This window comes from Vanellus vanellus (genome assembly GCF_965231255.1).
Source record: "Vanellus vanellus genome assembly, chromosome: 2".
Classification (NCBI taxonomy): domain Eukaryota; kingdom Metazoa; phylum Chordata; class Aves; order Charadriiformes; family Charadriidae; genus Vanellus; species Vanellus vanellus.
In genome coordinates, this window is record NC_138906.1 from 104,668,699 (window position 1) to 104,690,117 (window position 21,419).

At 41.1% G+C, this 21,419-nt stretch overlaps 2 protein-coding genes across 2 annotated transcripts; one reads left to right on the top strand and one right to left on the bottom strand.

Annotated features, from left to right (window-relative positions):
- Positions 1–1,450: 1,450 nt before the first annotated feature.
- Positions 1,451–7,841, bottom strand: ACOT13 (acyl-CoA thioesterase 13). The gene is made up of 3 exons (XM_082479197.1): positions 7,739–7,841; positions 4,389–4,573; positions 1,451–2,177 (listed from the first exon to the last, which is right to left on the bottom strand). The coding sequence occupies exons 1-3, from the start codon at positions 7,817–7,819 to the stop codon at positions 2,021–2,023; spliced, it is 423 nt and encodes a 140-aa protein (XP_082335323.1). The 5' UTR covers positions 7,820–7,841; the 3' UTR covers positions 1,451–2,020.
- A 247-nt stretch (positions 7,842–8,088) lies between these two features.
- Positions 8,089–15,366, top strand: TDP2 (tyrosyl-DNA phosphodiesterase 2; the record flags this gene model as incomplete). The annotated part of the gene is made up of 8 exons (XM_082499208.1): positions 8,089–8,172; positions 8,259–8,341; positions 10,986–11,153; positions 12,485–12,576; positions 13,045–13,163; positions 13,540–13,710; positions 14,560–14,749; positions 15,254–15,366. 8 exons carry the CDS (start codon positions 8,089–8,091, stop codon positions 15,364–15,366), a joined length of 1,020 nt encoding a protein of 339 aa, XP_082355334.1.
- Positions 15,367–21,419: the final 6,053 nt, after the last annotated feature.

A 21,419-nucleotide genomic window follows, 5' to 3' on the forward strand; every position in this document is an offset into this window, starting at 1 on the left:
TTTATTTCAGATAGTAGTCAAAATTACTCTTGTGTTTGGTGAGGGGGCTGGGTTTATAGTAGTTGGGAGAGCATTTTTAATCCGCACTTCTATTTCCTTCACCTCTTGCACTCTACTACATGGATAACATGGAATAAAACCGGTGAATTTAAGAATGAGAAAAAAGATGACTGGCAATGCAAGAGCATGTTAATAAGGTGACCAGAACAGGAACTGCTAAACCCACTGGGTGTGTCCACATGCTATAATAGATCCCCTCTGTCTGCTCGTCCTAGTAATTGTAGGGGAGCTGGAGATGCTTAAGACCCATAATTGATGTCCAGGCAGAGGAAGCTGTAAAGTGAGAAACAGTTTAAGTGAAGCATATAGGTCTGCTGAGCAAAGACTTTAAACAAAAAAGGTTGCTCCTGTAAGAAGTGTCTTCACAGAACTGCTTGAGCTAAACATTGGGTTTCTAACAATGGGATTCAGGGATGATTCTGAGCATAAGTGCAAATACTGGGGAAAAAAATCATTACAAATGTACTGCTGAAGAGAGGATGTTATTATTAAAAGTTCTACTAGCCACAGGCATGTAAGCCATGTATGCTTCTGAGACAGCCTTAGAGAAGAAGCTTTTGTTCGGAATATATACACCATGAACAACCGTTCTAAACTTGCAGAAAAAAACCCATGCTGATAGCTGGAGCCTGCTGTAGGTATTTTTTTCCATTGAAGGGTAAGTTATCAGCTGTATGGCTTATTTGAAAGTAATTTTGGAAAGATTTCTGATATATTAGAAATTTGGTCAACTTCATATTGAAAATCAGTCTGCATGAACAGGTCACTTAATTCATTGGGAATTATTTCTTTAGGTTTAGGAATGCACAAAAAACGCCCAAACTTGCACATTTAATCACAAAATTCAAATCACTATGATGAGTCAACTTCCATGACAAAAAGAACTATGTGTGCCCTTTACTAGAGTAGATTAACTTTTTCAAATCTCCTGCTAGGGAAGAAAAGCTAAGGTGATGGCTTTTGTAAACTTGCACTGCATATGTGATAGCTGTGCCAAGGATCGTGTCATCAGTTTGAAGAAAGCAGTTAAACCTGTCCACAACAGCACATGAGGAGACAAGTCTTCAGCTGATGAATAGCAGCTTAATTCTACCACATTCATTCCCAAGTTGAATAACCTACACCCTTCACCTGATGAAAGGTATAAAAATAAATTTGGTGAGCATCTCTCGACTGTCAGCTGATAGTTTTTAAACAAATATAGCCAGAACTTCAGGTAGGTAGAGGTAAAAAACCCTGATGTAACTGCATTTCCACATTCAGGAATCAAAAGAAGATGACGATGAAAACTCAGGTGAATTTGTGTACCCTGTACACTCAACCACTCCATGCTGGCAAGCTAATACTCAGTGCAAAGAGATTACAAAACTCTAAAATAACCTTTAAAAAGGTAGTTTCAGAAAGCTTTATTGAATACTTTTGAATTTGTTACAGCATCAGTAAATTACATTCTGTATTAGCCTGCTGTACATTCTCAAACCGGTTTCACAGTATGTTATAGGAACTCTCTACTACCATCTTACAGAACAAGCGGTTTAGTTTGTAAGCGTTTATTGTATTGTTTGAATGTGATGGTGACGGACCTGACAGCAGGGTTGCTTTGTCACACAATGACACCGCAGGCAAAGAAAACAGAGGTCTCTTAAAACAGTCATGCTGTTAAACCATATGGCTGGTCCAAAGGCTCTTTCCTTCTGCTGTCTTAACCAAAAAAACATGTAAATAGATGCATCCCCATGCTGTCACACTTTGTTGTTCATCCCAAAATAGGCACCAGTTTCAGGCTTGTAGCAATTTTGATGGTAATCAAGAAATTTGTTCATTTATCACAGGAGTGAGATAGTTCGCTTTATATAGACTATCACAACTTTGTGCAGATGATGTATTATTGCATAAGTGAGAACATCACTCTATACGGGATTCTTAAGCCCAACACTATTTTCTAAATTACTTTCTTATATTAATTTCCTATATACTTTGTATGTCTACCTTGTGCAATTAACTTCCCTGTTGCCTTATCTGTTAAATCCACGGTGGCAAATGCAATATTTCTTCCTTGCTTCAAAATCTGAGCTGTAATCAGTATCTCTTCTCCAATCTTAGCAGCAGAAGTGTATCTTCAATGAAGAACAAAATGAACAGGGTAAGAGACTGTACAGAGCACAAAGCCAAGAATATTCCTGCATTTTAGATTATCATGAAGGGAATTAGCAGGGGAAAAAAAAAAAAAAAACCAAAAAAAAAACCCAGATCTCTCTGCCTGCCTGCTTGCAAATCCCTGCTTCTTAGAAGTCCTCGAGTTCCTCTAAGTACTGTAGTGGTAATTCGGTATAAAAGTTCTCTGAGAAAATGGAGGATAGAAAGACACCCATTGGCTTGCTTCTTGGGAACTAAGTTATGTTCCACTTTGGAACAGAAACAATCAGGTATCAAAGATCTCAGTTAAAAGTTCAGCTCCAAGTCCTACTCCAGCCACTGCTGGCTCCCTACAGCCTTTCTAAACCAGTCTGGCTGGTTCAGCTGCAAAATGTCTCTGCAACAAAGGCTCTGGAAGGTCATTTCTGTATGGAGCCTAAGCATAGGTTAACTGCTTTCCCATACCCTGGTCAGAGAAAGTCATGGAAATCTGGGAGGCCTTCAAAATTCCCAGGTTTAATGCTGTTTCCACTCATTAGATAACTCTTTGGTTTTATTTACATGAGTAGGAGGGTGTGCTTTTAAAACGCACTCTCCATGGAATTGGAAGAAATTCCCCCCACCAGATGCCTGGAAAGAATTAGGAGGAACATGATCCAACTGTGCTCTGAGGTAAGGGAACAATATTCAAATGTAGGAATTAGAGGCGAATGTATAATTGCTGGATATAAATCTTACTGAGATAAATTTCATCAACCAGTCCATTTTTATACATGACACTATGTCAAAAGTATGTCAGTCACGCCTAATGCTGATGTAGCACAAGCCCCATTAGTTGACAGGGGGCAGGGTTTCCATCTTCGTTCATTCTCAGAGGCTGCTGCTGAGCCCCTTGTGATAAAAAAAAAAAAGTTTGTTCCTTTCTGTTCTTTCCATTACTGAAATAGCTTTCTCGTGACAACTTTTTAAAAAGCTCCTTCCCAAAAAGGAAGAAGTTGTATTATAGCAATATTCAACATCACTTGTTCAATGAAAGCAGTAGTCTGGGTTAAACAAAGCTATTAATATTGCTTCAGATAACAAGTTTTATAGGTTATGCTACTCAATCATTTTGTGTCACCTCCAGAGGCAGCACTTTCTTCAGATTTTAGCCCTTATGTAATTAGGTAGGCATACTTGATAGTGTAAATAATTCAGATGTTGACCTCTTGTTATACTACTGTAGGGGAAAAAACATAATCATATGAGAATTTCAGGTTTTCACTTCCAGTAATGTCCTGGTCATCACAGTGGTATTATAAAGCTTAAATTAGATGCTCCAGTCCCACCCACCCAGTAGAGAAATTGGAAGGTGCTGGGGGGTAAAGGGGAAATTTGGTAAAGATACAGATCACTCACCACACACTTTTAAAGCTGCGCTTTTTTTTTTTTTTTTTTTCTCCAAAAAGCCAGTTTTCCAAGATTTTTAATGCTCTGTGTGAGTTATTCCAAGAAGGATTACTTATTACTTTAGTTCCAACCAGTCATAATCTCTTCATTAAATGTAATGAAGCAAAGCTGACAAGCTATAATAGCGTGATCAAAGATTGTCTCAGAACCTTTTTTTTTGTTTGTTTAAAGACACTGTACTTTACACTTGCATTATAGTAAGAACTATTCTCAGTATAAAACTGCCTTTAAATGACCTAGACCAAAGGAATCTTCTTCCAGTGAGAAATTCTGATTCAATCTGTAATTCACCCTGTATGTGAACATACAACAGAACTAAACAGTTTTCTGTTTTAGTATTTTTATTGTTAACATTTTATGGACTAGTACTAAAAAAGGGTTTATAGAAAGCTGCTTACCCTAGATTTTGGTGTTTGAGGACACATCTAAAAATCTTCGCAAGCAAAGAGCCAATATCATAAGACTAAAATTTAATGCATCAATATCCATTTACTGAATGGGTACTGTCTCTTAAATGTATATCACAAATAAAGGCTTAAGAAAGTCCAACTCGAATTTTGCAACCAAACGGCAGCATCCTCAAATGCAATCACCCCCTTAATTTATCAAAACAAGACTTCTGAAAAAGAAAACACTTTTTTTAAGCGAGTACTACAGCACAGAAATGAAGTACAATGGAGTCAATACTGCGTTAGGGGAAGAAAAGTTAGTATGTTCTGGTAAACATGGTGGATGATACCTACGTGATATTCATGTCCACACTGACCCCAGGCATTCCTCTTTCTGTATACAGCAATGCTGTTGTTGACACCACATCCACAAGTGTGGCTGTCAGGCCTCCATGTAAGGTGCCACCTCTGTTTGTATGCTCCTCCTCTACTTTCATTTCACAAACAATTTTTCCAGGAGTTGCAGAAAGAAGTTTCATCTGTACAACCAAAAAAGGAATAAAAAGCTTACTGACAACAGTACCAATGCCTGATACTGCCTTGAATCAAATTGAAGGTAAATCTTGTTTAATTCTGGACTCATCACACAAATTAGAAGATGGAAAATATAGTAATTCAACTGTCACATTAAGTATTCCTGTAGATTTTGAGTAGAAGATTGTTGCCTTAGAAAAAATTGTATTTCTAGTGCAGATAAATATTTAAACCAAGTTTAACAAAATTTCAATATTTGCTATGCTCTCAGGAATTGCTGAGGAGATGACATTCTTCAATTTTCCTTTTGTTTTAATCTGTGACTAAAAAGCCAGATTAGAGGGAACACAGAACTGCTCTATCTGTGTGTATTATAGTTGTGAAGGTGTATTTGTTAGCTGACAAAATGGAAATGAGACTGCCAGTAGTTCATTATCATTATGTTAGAGTAACCACAGTAAAAATCAGTATTTCGAAACAAGCACTGGAAATGCTAATCAGATTGGCTTTCCTGAACTGAAATTCATACTCCTGGGTAGAAGTATCCAAGGCTGTATCACACTGTATTACAGCATTGTGACATGCATATATGCTTTTATTCCAGCCCATAGGTGTTAAATAGAAAATTACAGTACATTTACAGTACTGTGCTTCCCCCTGTAACTAACACAAGAAGCTGGATTTTTGAGACCAAGAAGTTACTACATTTCAGTATTTTTTTTTTCAAATTTCTTCAGTTAGTACCACTATATTCAAAATCTAAAAGCAAATGCATAGCTGGGATAAGTTCAACATATGTATTTACACCTACAACTAATACTTTGAAGTACCTTTAGACCATCACAAATGAAATGTGGGCATAATATTTATTATAATTCCTACTAATTTTTTTATTTTTTTTTTTTTTTTTACAAAATTCTTTTTAACTCAGCTGATATGGTATTGGAAACATTTAGTTGACTTAAGTCTTTTAATCTCAAAAGAAATTAAAATTGAAATGGCTCCAGTTTCACTATTGCGTATTTATAATGCAGGGTAAAAGCTCAATTTCAGCCAATGTCCCTTTCTGATAGGCCAAAGTTTATCCCAATTTTGCAGAGAAATGAGACTAAGATAAATGGTGATGTTCAGTTCAACTACAAATGGAAAAAGCTGGAATTAAGCAGAGGGGGAAATCACTAATGATTTCAGTGTCCTAATACAGAAATAGCACCTTGATCAATGAAAATCCCAAGTCCTAAATCAGGCATGCTGCACTGCACTGACTGGAGGTTTAGGTTTCTGACAGAACTTCTAATGAGGACTTTACTGATGCTTGACACTGAGAGTAGATGGCTTCCAGTACCGTCAGGAAGTGCTCCAATCCATCGGCAAGGAAAGCATCTGGTTTCACTTGTCATTGCTCTGATCTGGCACTAGCTGCCTGCTCTCCTTGACAAAAATAGTTCAGTATTTGAACGCTTCCAGGACTTACACAGCCAGAGCTGCTCGTTTGTACTTCTCCTCTCACAGCCCTTCTGTGCTTGTCCTCCCATGCTTCTGTCTCAGTGAACAGTTATGCTGCTTCAGCTTCCAGCCACTGCTACAATGCACTACTTCTTTGGATAAAGGACTCTAAAACCCACAGTCGTTAAACCCTACATAGATATCACATTGGAATTAAACCAGAAACTAAGTCTGATGCTAGAGCTGAAAAGTTTCAGACTAAAATTTGTGTTCTCCAGAACAGAGAAAGTCTTGAGTCATATTTAGTGACTGTAAGAAAGGCTTCAGGTATCTCCCAGAAAGGCAACAGATTCTTTATTTTCAAACAAAAACGTACTTTTATTGTTATTATGATTATGTTCATAGCATCATACTTCTAGAAGGAGACTGCAAAAAAAGTCAAAAACTATTCCAGAGCAAAGTAGGAAGCTTGTCTCCCAAGGCTCACTTCCAGCCTGTTACCTTTACCTTTATGAGATGAAATATGTTCCTGCCTATGGCAGGGGGGTTGGAACTCTATGATCTTCAAGGTCCCTTCCAACCTAAACCATTCTATGATTCTATGAAATACTGCATTTGTTCTCCACTTAGTAGGATTTTAAGGTAGGATTTTTAAGTTATCACACTAAAGAGGTGACGAAGAACTAACTGGACTCTTTATAAATAAATGAACATCATAAACTCCAAGCTTTATACTTTTCATATACAAGACCAAAATGTCTTGGGGAAACAAAATAATAAGAGTTGTTTTGCAAACAGTTACTTTCTATTAAATGTACTGTATCATGGAGCTGTCAATGAAAGCACCACTTGTCTTCTACAATGCAAACCACGTCAATTTTTAAATGGTTGGTTTTCTTAGATGTATTTACTGCTTCTCTCCATGTCATAGTTACACAAATAAATAGAAATCAAATACAGAATTCTAGTGTTGCAAAATTGAATGAGAACACTGAAACTGCTTCACAGGACCACTCTACACAGGAGCTCAAGAACACATCAGCTATGCTATTGCGTGCTACAAAATTTAAGAAAACATCGTAACATCATTTCAGCTTTTTTTGATCATAAAGTAGCATTACATTAGAGCCACACCAGTCAAATACATTTATTTATACTGAGCCTTGCTAAAGGCTCACAGAGCATTTAAGTGCTTGTGTTTTCCATCTGACCTCAAGGTGAAATGTCAGATGTTATAATAAGCTATTTCCTTTATTTTTAAACTGGGAAGTGCTCATTTCATGATTTCACAGTGCTGAACGTTAGCCGAGCCGCAAGTACAAGGAATGAATACCAGTTACTAAGTAACTCATGGAAAGCTATTCAGCACAATCCTTGTCTTCAGGATACTGGAAGGCAGCCCCAGCATTTAAAAAGAAAGGGTTACTGGAATAATAACTGTGGTTTTTTCCACCGTGTGTTACCACCAGGGCCCCACACCCTTGTTGGGAAACCCTGGCTCCGGGGGAACCAGCAGCAGGGGCGGGCCTCGGCCTGGCCCGCTGAGGAAACATACCTCATCTCGGTTCAGCCAAAAAATGGGGGGGAAAATTGGCTTTTTAAGCGTGCAGCTCCTCCCGGAGCGGGCCGCCGCCTCTCCACTCAGAGGCTGCCGTTAACGGCCAGCCGCCGGCGGGAGGCCCTCCCGGCGGCCGCGCCGCCCTCGCCCCGCGGCCCGCCCGTACCTTGCGGAGCACCCGGTCGAAGCCCTGCGACTCCACCATATACTTCATGGCCTCCCGCAGGCTCTCCACCGTGAACCCCATGCTGCCTGCCTGGCCGACGGCCGCCCTCCGCCCAGCGCCCCGGAACGCCAACCCTGGCGGGCGGGGCTTCCCTCCGCCTTCCGCCCGCAGCGCCCCGCCGCGGGGAAGCCATGGAGGCGGCAGAGAGGCAGCGGGAGGAGGACAACAACGAGGAGGACCGGTGCCCGCAGGCGGGGCAGGAGGAGGAGGAGGAGGAGAAGAAGGAGGAGGAGGAGGAGGAGGAAGGAGATGAAGAGGAGGCGTTACACCTCGCCAAACGGAGGAAAGTGATGTGCTCCGAGTTCGCCGCCATCACCAGCAGCGACGCGGCTGTGGCACGCCGCTTCTTGGCCGACAACGACTGGCAGATTCAGGTAGGCCCCGGGGGCGGCGGGCAGGACGCGGGGCTGCCCCGGCAGAGGCGGCGGCCCCTTCCCTGACATCTGCTTTTGTGTTTCAGAGGGCCCTGAATGCCTATTTCGAGCCGCCGCTGGAGAAGGATGAGGCGGCGGTGCCGCCGGCCGGCGCGGGGCCCGGCAGCTGGTAGGTGACCCCCGGGGCGGTGGCGGGGTTGGGCGTGTGTGTGTGTGTGTCTGTCTGTCTGTCTGTCTGGCGGGTCGTGGTATCCCCCCTGGGGAGCAGCGGTTCTCTCCCTGCCTGACTTCGTGTTTCTGCTGACGCGTGGTGGGGCAGGTGGCTGCTGTTCCTTGTATTTATGTTTCCACACCAGTTCTCGTTTCCCAGGGCTTCCCCCTTGGAGGGGAGCAGCCAGCTCCTCTTGAGAGGCTGTCAGACTTGCAGGCTGCGTTTTCCACCTGTGGGTGCTTTCGCCACTTTACTCTGGGCTAGTAGATGGTGAGCCTTTCGGAGAAGTGACGAGGTTATTTTCTCTTCGTGGCTTTGTCTTGTGGAGTAATGTGTATGCAGATTTTACTGTACACATGCAGATTTGTATACGTGTAAACAGTGCGCGTATATCATCTGCTAGGTGTATACATGTTTATATTTCTATAAATAAAGTTGACACATACATGCACACCTTGCTAAACGTACTTGTGGAAGTCAGAATTTGTGTCTCACGCATGCTGATGCACTTGGAGCATACCCATCGGGCATACTGAGGGTATTGAACTGGATGTGAGCCTTTACAGATCCCTGCCATACACAGCCCTGAGGGAAGCTTTTTTCCTATACATTTATTTGTCACAGGCTTGCATGTTATATAGCAGTGCCCTTGTGATCTTTATAGTTATGAATAAGTTGTATTTCATAACAGTATACCTGGTTTTGATTGATATGTATGTATGAAAAAATGTAAGCCCACTGAACATTAGCACTGGTTTCTAGGTAGTCCATGATGAGTCAGAATATATCTGCATCAAATTGGCAGCACCTTTTTCTTTTCCAGCCTCTTTCCGTCTTTGCACTGTGTGTTCTGTCTTGACTTGTTGTATGCAGGATGTGTTGGGAGGGAGGACTATCGGGAGGAACACTGCAGACCACACAGACTTTCATATTTCACCTCATAGTCCTTCAGTTTACGGTATAAATGTATAAAGTCATAATGGAAGTATTGGAGGCATATACCACATTACTTACCTACTTAAATATCCCTTAGCTGCTTCTCCATTGCTTGCTTTTCTTTTTCTGTTCCGTTTAGATTATATATGCATGGTAGCAGGATCTTACATTGTTTGTGCAGCACCAAATACAAGACCAGTACGAAGTTCCAGGGAATAATTTTTTTTGGTTCCAGGCCTTATTTTCATGTGTGCATACAAATTCTGTGTTTAAAAACAAAACCCTAGCACTCCAACTTTTCCAAAATACAGTTTGCCTAGTCTTAGCTATAACATTTAATGTATTTTATTACAGACTTTCCCTTTACTCAACAACTTTACATTGGATCAGTGTTGTGGTTTAACCCTGGTTGGCAGCTCAGTCCCACACAGCCACTTATTGACTTCTCCCCAGTGAGATGGGGGAGAGATCAGAAGGGTAAAAGTGTGAAAACTTGTGGATTGAGATAAAGACATTTTAATAGGTAAAGCAAAAGCTGCACACACAAGCAAAGCAAACAAGGAATTCATTCACTACTTCCCATGGGCAGGCAGGTGTTCAGCCATCTCCAGGAAAGCAGGGCTCCGTCATGTGTAATGGTTACTCGGGACGACAAATGCTGCAACCCTGAGCTTTCCCTCTTCTTCCTGCCCCCGCCCCAGTTTTTATTGCGAAGTACAATGTCATATGGTATGGGATATCCCCTTGGTCAGTTGGGGTCACCTGTCCTGGCTGTGTTGCCACCCAACCTCTTGCCCACCCCAAGCCCACTCACTGGTGGGGCAGCAGGAGAAGCAGAGAAGGCCTTGACGCTGTGTAAGCACTGCTCACAACAGCCAACACATCCCTGTGTTACCAACACTGTTTTGGTCACAAGTCCAAAATGCAGCACCGTATGTGCTGCTATGAAGAAAATTAACTCTATTCCAGACCAAACCAGGACAACTATGTTTTAGCAGGTAGAGTCTGGTTCTCTTTAGCAGCACAATCTGCCCAGACTGAGCACTCAGACTTTTGACAGTGGTGTTTAGCCTTTATGAAATTAACAGGGTAGACAGGGCCTGTGTTTTTGAGGTGCGATTTGGGGGGAATATTTCCCAAGGAAAGGACTATCAGTTTGTCACAGAGTGAATTTGCACATGTACCGCCCCAGGGGATTAGGCAATTGGAAGAATCTCAGCTGTACTACAAAGACAGGCACATAAAAGCATTAGTTCTTTGTTTCTAATATGCTGCGAAGTGTTTCAAAACTAATACACACAGCCTGCCTCTAGCATGGGCTGAATTACAAGACTTGAATTACTCAAGTGCTTTGAGTTACATTGGTCGCAGTCTGATTAACTTAAATCAGAACAGTAAATGTTATCTTGTGTCTATAACCAGGAGGAAAACCTACTTACTTCACCTGTTTACTAAGGCTCTGTATGACTGAGGTCTGTATTTTTTAGCTACTGTGCTTTTAAATTATGTTGAGATCAATACATGCTAACTTATTTGTTGGGAAAGTTTTAGATGACCACCTGTAACTTGTGATGGGTCTAAAACATTTTCCTTTAGATGACAAGGGAGGTAATTGCAGAAAGAATAGTATTATGCATGTTGACAAACAAGTAAATTCTCTCTTTAGTATTGACCTCACAGCAGATGCAACTACTAGTAATGCCAGTGTCAATAGTGCAGACTCAAAGCAACAAGAAGATGACAGCAGCTTCTCGCTGATAACCTGGAACATTGATGGGCTGGATCTAGGAAATCTAAAAGAACGAGCTAGAGGAATCTGTTCTTACCTGGCACTGTAAGTATTGAGATAATACCCATCTTTGTCTTGTCATGTACCCTGCTTTAAAGGAGAAAGCAAGCTTCTTGTTTTAGCTATGTACAAAATCTTCCTGCCCAAATTATCTTAACATTAGATGCAACAATACAATCACTTTATAAATCCTAAATAGCTGATATAGTGATTGAAAGAGGTGTGAACCTATACAGCATCCCAAAGGTTAAATATTTTGCAATGGCTACGTTAAAAAGTTTTTTTATAATGAACAGTATTGTTGAAGTTGCAGTCGTACATCTAGAGCATACTTCATACCTCCATCCTGTACATGAGAGAAGGGTAAAACTGCAAGAAACTTGTTTCTCTCATTCCAATAGTATGAATAACTTCATGCTAGAGCAAACTTTTTGAAACTTCACTAAAAATCTTTTTTGCTATGTGAAAAGTGTCTCTCTTGCCATTACTGTTACTTGTCTATCAAAAAAGAAAATGTGCAAAGTAAGATAAAAGCAATAGAGTCTGTAATTACCTTCTATAGTTCCATATAATAATTCAGCAATTACATACATTGGTTTATCTTAATACAGTAACTTATCAGTGTAAATTAACTTATTTAAACAAGTGATAATTCAAGTTCCTCTTAAAACAGCAGAAACCCCTTAACTAAATCAGTTTTCATGTGATTTTATTAACCTGGGGTGACAGTATTCTCCTGCTGTAATCAAGGCCTTAGGTTTATCTTTCATCTACTTTGAGCAGAGCTATTCAGCAGGGTAGCAAAAATAGGGACAGCTGTAAAGTCATGTCTAAAAAAGCATTTTCAGGTCTTCTGCCCCACATGAACTGTTACTGATTGCACAGCTCTAAGAAATAAAAGAGCTTAGCATCGATCAGATTGGAGAAAATTAATGGCAGGTTACCTAAGGGGATCTGTTGTAAGGGAATGAGGTGGCGGTTGGAATTTCCTGGAGAACTTAGATGTTGCAGAACATGTTCCAAAGCTGCTCTGCAGCTGCTTAAGTTGATTTCCTTGTGTATTTAGTATCTGAAACCTGTGCAAATGTTTGCAAGATCAAGGTAAAGAAGTCATGCATTTTATTATCATGTCAGTTCCATGTCGATAATAATAATTGGTTTTCCCTTTTAACAATGGTGATGTGTCTACATGCTACTAAATAGGATGGAGAGAATTTTTTGTTTTTTTTTTTTTTTAAAAAAAACAGATTCCTACAATATTGGGGAAGACAAGGACAAGATGCAGCTGAAATCTCTGATCCTGCTCCATTTAGCCTCAGAATGTCACGGTGCTACCTTTCAGTAGTTAATTTAAAATCTTGTCTTGCCTGTTTCAGATACAGTCCAGATGTCGTGTTTTTACAAGAGGTCATCCCACCACACCTCTGTCTTCTACAGATGAGAGCAGGCAGTTACACTATTATTCCAGGTCAGAAATAACCCTCGGTTCCTAAAGACAGAAATGGGAAAAACTAAGTTTGGTCGTATTCTATTTGTCTTGCCAAAATCTCTGACCATTTCTAGGAAAGAAAAGAGTAAAGTGAAGAAGGAAGCACTTAAATTAATTTCTGTGTTTTGGTATCAGGCTGTAGTTTGATGCAAGTAATGCATGTGATTAACTTGCTTGCCTGGTGGTTTCCTTTGTATTTTTTCTGCATTTTGAAAGACTGATTGCAGGGTAGCCAAAAAGTGCCATAGAAAAGTAATTTCTTGAATATTTGCATTTAAAAAGTCTGAAAAGGTCACACTACTATTATGAAACTTTTAACTAATGACTTTGTACCTCTTACAAATTAACGTGATTCTCCCAGATCATGGTAAAAAGGTCTCTTTCAGAACCTTCTTTATGGCATGGTGGAAGATATCCTCAACCATTTCTTTCCCTGTTCCTCTGTAGGTAACATAGATGGCTATTTCACTGTCGTAATGTTGAAAAAATCAAGAGTGAAGCTACTGAAACATGAGATAATACCTTTTCCAACAACCTCCATGATGAGGAACCTTTTGGTTGTGCATGTGAGTGAGTCATTATGTACTAAACTGCTGTGGTTCTGACTTCAAAATAAAAAATCCCAGAAAAGGCTGGACTAGCTTTACTCTATGATAGTCGCAAACAGCAGAAAAACATCTCCAAACATAGAAACCCAGTTGCGTTTGGTACTAGCAAACTTAAATCTTTTGTGGAAGTTACTGGCCATACTTCATTTTCAAGTCGCATAACCTCTGAAAACAAAACTAAAAGCTTGACATCCTCCTGTAAGCCACTTGTCTGCAATGTAAAACTAATATTAACCAGAGCTCTGTCATTCAGTAATTTACCTTGTGATTAGATTTTTGTCTTTGAACTTCTTATGGTGTGGATAGTAACATTGCCTCTTTGTTTCATGCACAGGTGAGCATATCTGGTAATGAACTTTGTCTTATGACCTCTCATCTGGAGAGCACTAAAGATCACTCTAAGGAGCGTGTGAAACAGCTGCAAATAGTGTTAGACAAAATGCAGAAGGAGTCTGAGTCCACCACTGTTATATTTGGAGGGGATACAAACCTCAGAGACAGTGAGGTAAATAGAAATAAGCAACCTTGTTATTTTGAGAAGATATTCTGACAAAATCTTCTCAGGCTTTTTTGTTGTCTTTATGAGAAATGACCTGCTTAGGCAGAACAGAGACAGGCAACGTTTATTCTTAAAAAGTGGAAGCGTGACTAAGTAGAAGCTGTGGCATTGCTATAACTTCGGTGGCATTGTTATAACTTCGGTGATGTATATGAAGAGCTTTCCCGGTCTCCAATAAAAAAATGCTTTATTGGCAATATTTGTGTCTGTGAAGATGCAGGCATAGTCGATCAAGTTTCGACTTCAAAAGCATCGTCTCTTTTTGAGAACCTGATCTTCACTCGCTCAACTCTCCAATTCTCAGAGGGCTAGTGCTTGTAGAATAAATGAGAGAAGAGGTTGCTCTGGAGAAAGAGGTCTCGGGAGTTTAAAATTAATCCCCCATCATCAAGACATTCAAAATTAGATGTCGTTTTTAGCTGCTGATATTAAAAGTGAAATTTATGCGTTATTACTAAAAGGTCAGTGTTTTGTCTTTCTCTGTTGTGAAATTCCATTGCAGTGAACTGGAATGACATTGTTTCAGAGAACATTGTGTTGACCCCCATACCTCAAAATCTCAGAGCTGAATGTTTATTTTGTAAGATGTTTTAGATTTAGAAAGTACTACAGAATTGGTCATGCTTTAGAGTGTCCTGAGAAATACCACAATTTAGAAATATCTCCAATATCTTTTTTTTTTTAACAATTCGTATTTTGCAGAAAAAAGTGATACAATGACAACTCAGTTCTGTTTTTGAAAGTAAAATCTGGATTCAGTATCTGGTAGATTTTTTTCTCCCTTCCTACTTTCAGATTACTAAACTGGGTAATTTACCTAACAACATTGTGGATATCTGGGAGTTTTTGGATAAACCTCAACATTGCCGCTATACTTGGGACACCCACTCCAATACCAACCTGGATGCAAAGTACAAGTGCAAGATGAGGTTTGACCGCATATACTTTCGGCCTGCTGCGCAAGAGGGAAATATTATTCCGCGAAGTATGGACTTAATTGGATTGGAAAAACTAGACTGTGGCAGATTCCCTAGTGATCACTGGGGTCTTCTGTGTACCTTTGACGTGATTTTATAAAAAAGAAAAAGGGCTTGCATTGTTAGTTTTTAAGTGTTTTGTTCTTGTTCTTAAAAAATTTTAAATTTTCAACCCTAAAGCATTGTCCGCTTTTGACTTCTGCTGGAATGGCTTCACTTCAAGCCAGGGTCCCCTTTTCCTCATGGTATGCATCTGTTCTTGAATCATGTTTTTAAATTGCTATTTTGAGCAATGTATGCACATACAAAAGCAAATTCTGGTTTTAAAATGGGAGGAAAAACCTGTAAATAAAATTAAAACATATGTGGTGGTTTAAAAGGCACTTTTATTTTGGCATGTATTATAATCTTGTAATAAATGCTGCTTTTTTATTTTAAGAATACTTTTATTATGCCTGCTTTGTTTCTTTTGTAACCGTTTCCGTCATCCTTTACAACCCTGTCTTTTGTAGGGTGTTTTGTATTAGCTTTTGAAGTTTGTGTTGTATGCACATATGCCTTCAGGCAACACGATAAAGGAGCCGAGGAAAGAATGACAGATTCTTACAGAATAAGGGTTTCTTGAGTAAGAATTAAACTAATATTGAACAGATTTAAGAATGGTATGTTTTCTGTTCAATAAGAAAAGGATATAGGCAGATGCAGGGAAGTATAGGGGTGTGTGTGTATATATACACCTTATATATGTGTATATATAAGGTATACACTTGGGATTTATTAACCTGGATATGAGTTGCAGATTAAAACACATTATCTTTCCTCCTGGAAGCTCTGCTAAGGCACATGGAAAATAAGGACGTGATTGGTAGCAGCCAGCATGGCTTCACCAAGGGCAAGTCATGCATGACAAATTTGGTGGCCTTCTACGAAGGGGTTACAGCGGCAGTGGACAAGGGAAGATCAACTCATATAATCTACTTGGATTTGTGCAAAGCGTTTGACACTGTCCCACGCGATACCCTGGTTTCGAAATTGGAGAGACATGTATTCGACAGATGGACCACTCAGTGGGTAAGGAACTGGCTGGACGGTTGCACACAAAGAGTTGCGGTCAATGGCTCAATGTCCAAGTGGAAACCAGTTATGAGCGGTGTTCCTCAGGGGTTGGTACTGGGACTGGTGCTGTTCAACATCTTTGTTGGTGAAATGGACAGTGGGGTCGAGTGCACCCTCAGCAAATTTGCCAATGATACCAAGCTGTGTGATGAGGCAGACACACTGGAGGGGAGGGATGCCATCCAGAGGGACCTGGATAGGCTGCAGAAGCGGGCTCAAGCCAACCTCATGCAGTTCAACAAGGCCAAGTGCAAGGTCCTGCCTATGGGTCGGGGCAATCCCAAGCACAAATGCAGGCTTGGCGGGGAATGGCTGGAGAGCAGCCCTGAGGAGAAAGACTTGGGTGTGCTGATTGATGAGAAGCTCAACATGAGGCAGCAACGTGCGATCACAGCCCAGAAGGCCAACTGTGTCCTGGGTTGCATCAGAAGTGTGGCCAGCAGATCAAGGGAGGTGATTCTGCCCCTCTATTCCACTCTCGTGAGACCCCACCTGGAGTACTGCATCCAGCTCTGGAGTCCCCAACATAAGGAGGACATGGGCCTGCTGGAGCTTGTCCAGAGGAGAGCCACGGGGATGATCTGAGGGCTAGAGTACCTCCTATGAAGAGAGGCTGAAAGAGTTGGGGCTGTTCAGCCTGGAAAAGATCTTATTGCAGCCTTCCAGTACCTAAAGGAGGCCTACAGGAGAGCTGGGGAAGGACTTTTTACTAGGGCATGTAGTGATAGGATGAGGGGGAATGGCTTTAAACTGGAAGAGGGCAGGTTTAGATTGAACATTAGGAAGAAGTTTTTCGCTTTGAGGGTGGTAAGGTATTGGAACGGGTTGCCCAGAAAAGTTGTGGAAGCTCCATTCCTGGAGGTTAAGGCCAGGCTGGATGGGGCTTTGAGCAACCTGGTCTAGTGGGAGGTGTCCCTGCCTATGTCAGGAGGGCTGGAACTCGATGATCTTCAAGGTCCCTTCCAACCTAAACCATTCTATGATTTTTCCAGTGATCTTCTAGAAACAGTGCTCTTATAAACTGCTGTGCAAAGCCTGGGCAGCTCAAGGTCTCACTGAATTTGCAAAAGATGAACAGCCTTTCTTACTCAAAGAACTTTGTAATCAGTCTCATAGAAGCTGGTGTTTTATAGATGTGCAGTGTACTAAGCTGTTTTAATACAGAAAGTCTCCTTTCTGACATGAAGTTCAGTGCACCTGCAACCCATGTCACTGATGCAAAGCAAACATGGAGACTGGTAGCCTGAATTAATTTACTTCTTTTTTTTTTTTTTGTCATTTGTCTTTGGTCTTGAGCCCAAAGCTTACGAACAACTTGTGTTTTGCTGGACTTCTGTGGTCGGTTAGCCATGGCTGGTAGTCAAGCTCCCACCCTGCCTCTTGCTCAGTACCCCCTTTCCCGAGCGAGATGGGAGGAAAAAATGGGGAAAACCAGAAACAAGATAGCTCATGGGTTGAGATAAAGACAGAGAGATCACACAATTACCATCAGAGGCAATATACATTTGGTTTGGGGAAATAAATTGATGGCCAATTAATACATACATTTATTGACTGATCTGGATATCGAGAAGCAAGAAGATGAACTTTGAAACACAGGGGAAACACCTCTCTTCTCCCCTTATCCCGGCTCAGTGTCACGCCAGGCTCCTCTCCTCCCACTTGTTGTCACCACAAGTCATGCTCTGTCCCTTCAGCAAGGTACGGAGCAGCACGGGATGGGGTTAGGGTCACCACACAGCCACGCCTCTCAGCTGCGCCTTCCCTCTCCCACTTCTCCTCTGCTCCAGGGAGGGCCCTCCATGGTCTCAGGCAGTGTGTGCTCTGCCGTGGAGCACCTCCTCAGACCTGGGTGTTCCCTCTGCTGTTTCTCGCACTTTTTTAACCCCGTCCTCCTTTGCTTGCTCAGCATTTTCTGTCATTTCTGACACAGGCTTTCCCCAAGGTGCCACCATCTTGGCTGTGGGGTACACCTCACAGGGGCCGCCCCTGCGGCCCCCCACTGCCAGCACCTGGGTGCCTGCACCCACTGCAACTTTAAAAAAAAACAAAACAGCTTCTCGCCCAGGCAAACAGCGGTGGCACACCCCTGCAGCCCTACCCGCCCAGCAAGGAAAACTTCACTGATGCCATTATTGCTTAGCCTAACATGTCTGCTTGCGTGCTGCCACCAGCCAAGCACCGGGAAAGGAGGAGCCTTGCCCCTCCTGCCTCTGTCTTGCACCCTGAAAACACAGCGAGTGGGGCTTGGCATGATACAGGGCAGCGGGAGGCAAATTTGTGGATTGCTACCGTGACACAGTTGGGATCCTCAACGGGGAGGCCTGAGGTAGACATGGTTTTCTGTTGATTCAACAGGAGGCCATGGTGACCTTACTGAACAAGTAAATAAACCCCGGGAGGTTAACTCATCTTCACGGAAACCAGTGGCAGAAATCTCGCAGTTCTGCTTTCACTTTTTTAAACATCAAACCCCAAATTCCCTTTACTAAACGTGAAAGAGGATGGCCTGTTTTCAGAAGGATGTCCAAATCCTCATATCCTGACCACTCTTCATATATCTAATTATTTTATAATAACATCTTAAAAGGCAAGGAGGGAGAAATCACTGACACTTTTTTTTTTATAAATCGTGGTAGGCCCATGATCTCTTCTTTCTATCCCCAAATAAATAGTTCTGTAAAAAGGTGAAAAATATCCACAACTGCCAGGTTTTTCCTTTGGGGTTTGAAACGGGGCTGGCACAGTCACGCTGTCTGACTCACTGCAGGTTCTCTTCTTCCTCACCAAGAGCCTTTGAAGAAATGTCATGGGGTTTGCTTTGACTTTGGTAGCTACAGCCAAAGGATTTGTGGGGAAGGTGAAGGTGGGGGATAGTGATGGTTTAACTTTCCTAAAGATGTTGGAGAAGGGATTAGCACAATAAACTCACGCTTTGGCACAAGAAGCACCAGTTTATGTGGCCTCCTGTATTATGGCTGGTTTTGTTTATGTGGCTACATCTTCTGGACTACTTTGGAAGATATGAAAAAGGCTGACTGCTGTTGTTCTAGGATAGGTATTTAATGTGGGGAAGAAAGAAGAGAGAAAAAAGGGTTCAGAGCAGAGCGCAACTCAGTACCTAAACTCCTGACGCATTTCTAGCATTTACTAACTGATTCCCTCCTCTGATGCACAGTGTCTCTTAACCTTTGAAATAGACAGTGGGTGGCAATATAATATTTTTATTAGGAACAAGCAAAGATGTAACACTTTGTAAGGGCCAATTCATTTTTCTAATTATAAAAGATAGGCAAGTGCAATTAGTGGTTAGTCATTCTTTCAGAATGTGGAAATTATACATACAGCTCTTCTTGAACTGCAGAAAAAGTGATAATACTTAAATAAATTTAAGACTAAACTGCTAAATGTTTTACTATTAGATGTGAAGCAATACATCTTTAATTAAATATACTTTAAACCACTTAATGAGCATGCAAATTGCTGACAATCAAAAGCAGTCAGAGCCCTTCAATTAATTTACCTCTTAATTTAATTAGTGATGTAAAAGGTGAAATATCTGCTGAATACAGCAACTAAAACTTAAAGGGATAGAAACAACAAAGTTCAACTAAGCGAAAGATTTCTTGGACTACAACTTGTAATTTGATTTGTTTTCCTGATTCGTTAACATAATATTACAGCATCTATACATCCCAAAGGACTTATACAAACACATGAATGTGAGAAAATGCAATAGTTCTTTCCTGTTAATAATCAGCAGCAACAGTAGACCTTGTGGAAATCATATACTATTGGAGGGATTATTTTATTAGTATTTTGATTCATGTATCAAGAGAAGCAATTTCTTCTGAGGATCCAGCTAGTCTTAAACATTTCTACATCGAAAGATCTTGAACTTACTAGAGGAGAAGAGATACCCATAAAATAAAATAAAGAAATGTTGAACATCTAGGGGGGCAAACAATAAATAGATGGATTTAAAAAGCAATTGAAAAAAATGGCAGCAGACAAAACCACAGTAACAGCAGAAGACTACGTTATCATGAATAAAAGTATACGCCTAAAGAATATGTATGCTCTTTGCTGTGGGGAGTAATCTGAAACCATAACTAATAAAAACTCGTTTTACAAAGAGGAAGTGCACGGAAGATGAAAGCTATAAATATCACACATCATATATAGATTTGGAAGTCAATTTGATACAAGAACAGACAAGACATATCCAAAATTACTAGATCAAAATACAAACATGATAACCTGTATTATGGCAACACCTGCAGAGCCTATTGTTAAGGTTGCTGTACAAAATAAAAGATGAGAATGATTACACAGAAACAGATGGGCTGTGTTTTGATGAGCAGATGGCATGATTTTCAGTTGTATCAGCTCAGCATAGTTGAAAAACTCCACAAAGGTTGCGTTACCACTTCTGCGTATCTTAGTGTCCTTTTACCCCATGGCAGCAATTCAGTACAAAATCCTCCTGATGACACAGTGCATAGAATCACGGAATCACAGAATCATAGCACGATAGAATAGTTTGGGTTGGAAGGGACCTGTAAAGGTCATCTAGTCCAACCTCCCAGCAATGAGCAAGGACATATTCAATTAGATCAGATTGCTCAGAACCCTGTCCAACCTCCCCTTGAATGCTTCCAGGGATGGGGCATCTACCACCTCTCTGGGCAACTGGGCCCAGTGTCTCACCACCCTCATTGTAAAAAATTTCTTCATTCTATCTAGTCTAAATCTTCCCTCTTTTAGTTTAAAACCATTACCCCTTGTCCTATCACAACAGACCCTGATAAAAACTTTGTCCCCATCTTTCCTTTGGGTCCCCTTTAAGTACTGAAATGCCGCAATAAGGTCTCCCCGGAGCCTTATCTCCTCCAGGATGAAAAACCCCAACTCTCTCAGCCTGTCCTCATAGGAGAGGTGCTCCAGCCCTCTGATCATTTTTGTGGCTCTCCTCTAGACCTGCTCCAACGGGTTCACGTCTTTCCTGTGCTGAGGGCTCCAGAGCTGGACACAGTACTCCAGGTGGGGTCTCACCAGAGCAGAGTAGAGGGGCAGAGTCACCTCCGTCGTGCTGCATGTGGGTGCTGTCTTGAAATACCCAGTGCAGGTAAACCCCACACAGAGGTTACATGGGTTAACTTCATTAGGGTAAATTTCCAGATTTTGTGTTAAATGAGAGTATAATGAAGACTCATTAATTAAGATTCATAAATAGTATGTTTTTATTTCTTGTAGACAAGGTTTGTTGTGTAACATCAGCTCGGAGAAAACAGACTGCCAGTGACTGAGCAGCCATCAGTGTAATGCTGCCACTTTGGTAACGGCTGAGAAAATAGGAAGCTTAAAAAGGAGATGCAGTGGGCAGAAATGTTGCTAAATTACAATGGAAATTAAAGTAATACTGTATCTGCAAGGTGGTAAAATCACTACTGTTATATTTATTTATCTATTCATGCACATCTGACAAGAAATTGACTTACTAACACAAGGAGATATTGTAGCTTTACAATTTTGACCAAGGAAAAGGATAAAAGTATTTGT